The 8,206-nt window shown below is 42.8% G+C and overlaps 1 protein-coding gene across 1 annotated transcript; it reads right to left on the bottom strand.

The window, feature by feature from the left end:
* Positions 1-4,925: 4,925 nt before the first annotated feature.
* Positions 4,926-7,453, bottom strand: irf2bp2a (interferon regulatory factor 2 binding protein 2a). The gene is made up of 2 exons (XM_073834815.1): positions 6,347-7,453; positions 4,926-6,044 (listed from the first exon to the last, which is right to left on the bottom strand). The coding sequence occupies exons 1-2, from the start codon at positions 7,116-7,118 to the stop codon at positions 5,335-5,337; spliced, it is 1,482 nt and encodes a 493-aa protein (XP_073690916.1). The 5' UTR covers positions 7,119-7,453; the 3' UTR covers positions 4,926-5,334.
* Positions 7,454-8,206: the final 753 nt, after the last annotated feature.

The raw sequence follows: 8,206 nt of genomic DNA, 5'->3' as shown, positions 1-8,206 counted from the left end.
TTAAGACTAGAGTAACAGCTGATTAAAAATTCAGCTTTGCATCACCAGAATAAATTATATTTCAAAGCATATTAAAATAAAAACCATTATTTAATATTGTAATAACTTTTTGCAATATTACAGTTTTTTTCTGTATTTTTAATCAAACAAATGCAGCTTTGATGAGCATAAGAGACTTCTTTAAAAAAAAAACATTACAAATCTAACAGATTCCAAACTTTTGAGCGGCAGTCTATATAAAGAAGAATGGCCTAAGAATGGCCTTTAGTTTTGACTATATTCATAAGCATGGCCTTCGTTTAATTATAAAACACAAAAACCAGAACATATAAAAAGATCATTATCTCATGAGTTTGCTGTCAAAACCATTTTTGACCCACGAAAAAATAATATATTTGCATGCTAACATTACGTATTGACCACAGCGCAGACGTTACTCATGCCATCAGACATTCTCCCTGAAAGCTTTAATTAAAATGTCTCGATTTCGTCTCATGCAATTGAATTGCCACAAGATCCCAAACCAGAGTCTGCAGTGATTAATGAAACTAGCAAGAGAAGACATTTCACAACACAGACGGGCCTGGAGAAAATGCATGCTGGGAGTGTCTTACGGGCAACAGGCCAAACGGGGCGGCGCGGCGTGGCGCTTTTGTGCTGAGTTGCGAAATGCAAATTGGTTTGTAAAATACTTCTTGCTAGGTGACACAAATGTCAGGAAAACAACATTCCTGACAGCGCAGCAGTTACGGAAAGAAAATATGAAATGCGATTAGTCAGTTTAATCTATTTTTAAGCTGTTATGACCTCATGCATCAGCTAAAACACTCACGTCTTTAGTTAAAATCAAGTTATCTGTGATTGCAACAATCAGATAACTTTATCTTGTGTTAACCAGTTAAACAGGCTTTTGAAAAAGTCACTCACGGTTAACCTTTACACCGCTTTGAGTTGCTCTGAAATGTCAATGTTTTATTGCATCTCAGTGCATTTGTGAGGAGATAACAACACAGTATCCGGGTTCGAAGGCCAAGTTTGGTTTAGTGTGCTTTCCTCATTACGGCATGCTTTCGGAAACAGGACACTGATTAACCTCCGAACAGACTCTTATCTGACTAATAAATGACCATTAGGAAACTCAATGCACCACAGGCCGAGTTTATTTTGCACAAGGAAATCTGTGGCGTAACATTTCGGCTACTGGCTAAAAATAAAGCAATCCCAAAGCTGCACGGCTTTCTGTATGCTGTCAAGAGCCACTAAAGCTACCATCTTAATCAACCAAGATACCTTGTGTTTACTACACGACTACATAACCAGGCAACGGCATGAGCTCCAAGGCTGCGGTGACCAGGGATGCATGCAAACATGTTATGAAAAAGCGCTGCAAAAACAACAGACTTTGAAAGAAAATAATAATGAAACGAGAGTTGCTTAAAGTGATGCAGTCGTCAATAACAGCTGACATGACTTGCTTATTTGCACTTGTAGAAGCTATTCTAAGATGCCACGTAATTGAATTAAGTTGATTAGATTAATGCAAGCATGTTCTGTTTACTTACACTAAGCGCCAATACATCACTGAGAAGGAAGCTCAAAGGGCAGGCTGATGGTACATTTTGGGAGGAGTGGAGCAAAGGTCACGTCAACACTCACATAAGACGCCGATCAGAGACTTAAACAGCTGTTTATCTTTTAAACTTGCGAGCCGTGGAAAATATATCCAAGCGCCAGACCGCACAGAGATATTTTGAGACTTCCCAATGCTCCACGCTCCCTATTTCTCATCTTCCTAATTCGGCATTGTCATGCCTTGACGAGTCAGGGTTGCATGATCTTCCCTTCGCCGGTCCAATTACAATATCCATCTGCGGTGGAGACTGTACGGCTTCATCTATGCATTCCTAATAATCCTGTGCTAAATAATGAGCGGTTTGCTATTCAAGCGTGTATTTCCAGTAATGGCCCCTGCTGAAACCACTAATGTGTTGATGCATCTTTGAATGAACCTTGCTTACGGTTTCATATGCGGTATCTAGTAATACTTGTCCATTGCATTGCATTATTAACGTACAAATTCAAATGAATGCATGCATTTAAAACTGTGATAAGCATGATATGCCTTCATGCCTTTATTCAAATAAAAACAAAAAAACACATTATATGCAAAACTTGCATGCCATGCATACTCTTGTCAAGATACTGAACAAGAGTCACTAAGCAGAGTGATTAAGCTGTTCCAGAGTTGAGCGTGTGACTATATGTTGTTTTACAAGCTACCGCATTCAATGCATGTCTTTTGAGGCTCTGTGTAAGTTGGGAGAGAGATTTACATCTATGTAGGCCAAACCACTTTGTTGTTGCATTATTGCACTGCTTCTGTTGTATAACTGTAGATATTGTGCCATAAAAACTGAAGGCATAACATGCTAATTCAAACAAGTTTGCAAAACTTATAACCCACTTACTGCAAGAGTAAATATGAGGACATAATAATGAGGACAGTGACTCAGCCATTCCAGAGAAAAGCATGTGACCATGTGTTTGTTTTACAAGGTAGTGCATTCATCAAATTTCTTTTGCTCCGTGTATGTTTGGGAAGAGATTTATATTTATGTATGCTACACCACTTCAATGCATTATGCACCGCCCCTGTTATGCAACAGTTCGCATTGATATTGTGCAACAAAATCTGATGCTCTCGTGCATGCATGCATGTATTTATAACTGCATTCATACAAAAGCAACCTATATGCATAACATGCATGCAACACTGAATTTTTATAGTCAAGGAAACAAGACTAAACTAGGGAGAATGACTAACAAATTTCATAGTTGAGCTTGTGACCATGTGTTGTTTAACATCTACGGCAAACATTGCATTTGTTTTAAAGCTGTGCGCGTTGGAGAGCTTTATATTAAACCACATAATTGCATTGTTGATCTGCTCCTGTTACGTAAGTGTTTGGATCAGTGTTGTACATCAAAAACTAATGTATGCATGCATATTAAACTGCAATAACAGCATGAATGCATTTGTGGCAATATTTGCCATGCAAAAATCTAACAAATACATACATGCCACGTTGAAGTACTATGAGTAATCTAAGGACAGTGACTAGTGCATTCCAGAGTTGAACATGTGACCATGTGTTGTTTTACAAGCTACCGCATTCATTGGATTTCTTTTGAGGCTCATGTACACCAAACCACATCATTGCATTGTTGAACTGCTGCTATGTAACTGTTTAAATCTAATATCTGCATGCATTTAAAACTGCTATTTATGAATGCATTGGTGGATATTTTTAACATGCAAATTCAAAACAAAAACACTATATGCAAAAACATCCAAGCTGCATTAAATTTCAATAGTCAAGATAACGAACTAGGGACAGTGACTCGGGAGTTAAGCAAGTGACCACGTGTTGTTTTACAAGCAAACGCATTTTGAGGCACATTTTGGGAGAGATTCATATTCATGTCAAACCACTTCAATGCATTGTCATAGTGCTTATGTTACGCAACTGTTAAAATCAAATATTTGCATGCATTTAAAACTGCTAATTATGAATGCATTGGTGGATATTTTTAAAACGCTAATTCAAAACAAAAACACTATATGCAAAAAACATACAATCTGTGATAAAACCTAGTCAAGATAACAAGAGTAAACTAGTGACTCCAAAGTTAAGCATGTGACCGCATTTGTTTTCAAGGCACATTTTGGGAGATATTTATATTCATATCAAACCACTTCAACGCATTGTTGTACTGCTCATGTTACGCAACTGTTTAAATCTAACATTTGCATGCATTTAAAACGGCTATTTATGAATGCACTGGTGGATATTTTTGACATGCTAATTCAAAACACTACATGCAAAAAAATCCAAGCCACGTTAAATTCCTATAGTCATAATAACAAACTAGAGACAGTGGCTCCGGAGTTGAGCATGTGACCACGTGTTTAACAACAAGCTAACATTTTCATCGCATTTGTTATTGAGGCATATTTTGTGAGAGATTTATAATCATGTCAAACCACTTCAATGCATCGTTATACTATACTATTGATATTGTGTGGCAAAATGTAATGCCCGCATGCATGCATTCAAAACAGCTATAGATAAATGCGTAGGTGGATATTTTTAACATGCCAAATCAAGCAAAACACTCTCCATGTAAAGCTAAAAGAGATAACACGGGTTAAAATAGACTCCCTACTGACAGCCTGATACTAAACAAGGGTAAACCAGAGACAGTGACTCGGGAATTCCAGAGTTGACCATGTGACCACGTGTTGTTTTACAAACTAGCATAATCATTGCGTCTCTCGAGGCCCCGCGCATGTGTGGAAAGATTCATACTCATGCTTTCCAAAACACTGCACTGTTATATAACTGTTAGCACTGAAAATTATGCATTTTGTTGTGAAATAGTTTTAATATTAAAGAGACTTCTAAAACAGGTTTAGGAGCTTAAGTGAAAAGGCCAAAGAGTGTTCGAGTAGCTGAGATGACGAAACAGATGGTAGGGTTTTTCAGCATTAGTCAACACACGCAATTCATTTCACCCAACTCCACCCATGTCTGACGAGGCGATTTCCTGCAACACACAATACACAAAAGCCCTTCTACCTAACGACCCAAACACGACCCAGAAAACTGGTTAGGGTAATGATCTACACGTCAGCGCTCGTATTACATGTCTACAACTGCAATAACAAGCTACTCCGGAAAATAATGATTACATATTAACTAGGATAATGGGCGTTTACTAAAAGCACCGTAACACGAACGCTGTAACCTGGTAAACCTAATAATGAAAAAAACATATCCGAGACGATACATTGGACGCGTGCCCAGCCAAAAGCAGCCGCTCCTGTGCTCAGATCCTCAGAAGAAGCAAGCAGAGACTCTACGTTAATACAAGATCAGAAAATGTATTTGGCAATTTTAAACAAGTGCATACAAGTACAGCTAGAAGCGTTTTCCAATGTTTGCCAAGTGCTCGTAGAGTTGCATTAGTCACATTCTACGTTTAACAGGAACTGCCACCATACCTAAAAGTACATCAAGAAATCGTTAAACATCGACAAAGAAGAACGTAGTCCGTTATAATGAGTACATACCTTTTTATCTTCAAAAAATATAGAAACACAATGTATTCAAAAATCAAAAAAAATGTACAGCAATGTTTACCAAGTATGCATGTCCCTCATGTCCATTATATACAAGTCCGTTAGTTTCTGTCTGGATGGTATGCGTGTGATATTCATATTTATATATTTATATAGACCAATATTTTTGGAAATTTTCATAAAAAGCGCAATCAAGGGTCTCTCTCCTTTTTTACTTTGACGTCCCCTGCCAGAATGGTGGCTATTTCACCTTGCATGAAAGCCCACGGTACGTTGGAGCCCACCAGGGGGCATTTCTCCCCGCTCGGACAGTACACTTCTCCGGTGGCGCCCTGCTGTTTGATGCTCTCCCGGGAGCACGGGAAGCAGAACTTGTGAGACGGCACCGAAGGGCACTGCACAAAGTGCGTGTCCTCCAGCCTCTCGTGGCAAAGCGTGCAGCACAGCGGGATGCTGCTGGGAACCGAGGAGTCCGGGATGCTCTGCGGGTGCACAGGGTCCATGCCCGGCACGTGAGGCGTCCCCGTGCCCTGCGCCAGGCGCCGCTGGTTGGGCGACAGCGGGCTGCTGCTGTTTCTGCGCGTCGTCGAATGCACCTGGTTGGCGTCCTTGGGCGAGCTGTTGCCGCCGGCGTTGTCAGCGGCCAGGATGAGCGCCGCGATGGGCGAGCTTCCGTTCTGAGTGGCGGCCGCCGCGGCCTCTGGAGGGGTGGTGCGAGGATGTGGGGAAATCGTTGAGGGTGGAGGGGCGAAGCTGGGCGGTGGCACCGGGGGCATTTTCAAGCCGTCCCCCGCCGGGAGCCACTGCTGTCCGTCTCCGTTAATCTTCACGGCGGTGCCGCCCTCCCCGTCCGGCTCTGGCGAGGCTTTTCTCTTCAGATTCTTGGGATGCTTGCCTCGATCTGCAAAAAAGCAGGAGCATGCATGAATTGTAGCGCACAAAGCTCTTTATGCAACGTTGACAATGTGGCAGACGCAGTGATGCATTGTAGTGCCAGACGTAACAATGAGGCTGACTGCAAATGCACCACATGCAAATACACGTTGAGCTTTGATCAGCGGAAATTTTCTTGCAGCTGACTCATGCCATAGTGCTCTCATTCAAACCAGGCCATTTATGAGACTACAGTAGCATTGTACTGCATGCATTTATACACACACACATACATTTCACTGAAAATACAGCAAAAACTTTCAAACGTACCCGATTTGGACGCTGAAGCGTTCGTTTCGTACATGACCCTCTGCTGCATGTGCTCCTTCTTAAATCTGCTGTCGTACGCGTTGAGCGCCATTATTTCCCGGGACGTTTTGTTCTTCATCCAGTCGTCCGCCCGAGTCTTGTGGTTGTCGCTGATCTCCGGCGTCAGGCTGTCCGGTCTGTGCTTGTCCTTGTCGTGCTCCGTGCTGGAGACGGACGCTGGCCGCTTGTTTCCGCCGAGATCGGCGGGGCTGAGACCGGAGATCTGTCCCGGTCTGCCGTTGATGGCGTGAGCCATGCTGCCGTTCACCAAAGGCACTAAATTGGGCGGCACGCCGCTAGTCCTTCGTGGGTTCGGACTCTGGCGGTTGAGCTCCGGAGGATCGTCCGGCTTTGAGAATCCGTTCGGGACCGGGATGCCGTTCGCCTGCCGTGCAGACTGATATTCGGGTCCCAGTCTGGGCGGACGCTCTGAGGACAGCGGGTAGCGGTCCAGGGGCTGCGGCGGGCGCGAGCCCGGGTCTCCCGCCGCGTGGATCTCCTTCCCCGGCAGCTGCTTCCCCGGTCCCGCCGGTCTGCCGTCCTGAAATCCATGGGCTCTTTTGAGCTGCCGCGCGGTTTCAATGACAAACTCGATCCTGTCGGCTCCTTCGTAGTTCACACATCCTCTGCAAACGGGCTCGGTAAAATCCCAGATCATAGCCCACGGCATGCGGGGTAAGTCGCATAAATAACACGACTGCCTCCTCGAAGCAGCAACCGCCGCGGACGACATCGCTCTTTCAGGTGGAAAACCCTCCGAAATACAGCACAATCCTCTCAGAAGTGTCCGCGGATGCTGTAGGGGAAAGAAAACGAGGTAGGCTCCTCTCGCGTAATAATTAAGTTACAAACAGAACTTCATAGTAGTGTGCGCTTTACTACGACGCGCCTCGCTCGCTCGATCTATCTCACTCACTCACTACTACCGCGGCCAGACTGGAGCTCAATGTGGAGCAGTGACGTCACCGCGGCCGCTCTGACTCTCAGCTTCTATTTACTTGATTCTTCGATAGAACACCCCCTCCGGCGCATGCGCGCTGACGGCGCTCTCTCTCTCGACGCCACCCCCCTCCCGTCTCCTTTTCCTTTATTTAACTCTACTTGAATCGAGGCCAGAGCTGCTGCGACGACGGCGAGAAGTAGGAAATAAGCGAAAGAGCGCTTTCGATATCATCGACGCGTTGGAAACGACTTTAAGTTGAACGTTCTGTTTAGACACGCTGACGTAGGACGGAAGGTCTATGCAAATCAGCCAAATCCTTACCGAAAGGAACGGTGAGCTTTTTTTTTTTTTTTGATGGAAAACGTTTTACAGACATGAGAAAGCGGATATGAATGAAATTATCACATGCTCTATAAAATGTATCTTTTTTCTATCCATTAAATGGCTGGACAAAACATGGAAAAGGTGTGGTTATTTATTTATTTATTTATTTATACACTGCCTGATAGAAATATCGAATTATAACTAGAAACAAAACCTATAAGCTCTTGTTGAGGATTTATTTTGTAATTCAAGTTTATTCTTAAAGCCACAATATGTAAGATTCTTTCATTCAAATATCCACTGGAACAGTGTATTTGCTGACTTGTTTACTTGCACTATCCCAAATGTTTCCAAGAATGTTTAAATTCAGATAAATAAGCAATTTCAGCTGAAATCGGTTTGCCAGCCAATGGCGTCATACACCCTCGTTTTTCCTAATTGTATTTATTTTGTAGAAAACATGGAAATCCCAAAGACGCTCCAATGTTATAATTCACAAAGTAGCATTACAACACAATCAAATGTATTTAGTATGATAAAACAGCGATGCTTTT

Source organism: Garra rufa, chromosome 2 (assembly GCF_049309525.1).
Source record: "Garra rufa chromosome 2, GarRuf1.0, whole genome shotgun sequence".
Taxonomy (NCBI): domain Eukaryota; kingdom Metazoa; phylum Chordata; class Actinopteri; order Cypriniformes; family Cyprinidae; genus Garra; species Garra rufa.
This window is presented reverse-complemented; position numbering and strand designations above follow the sequence as displayed.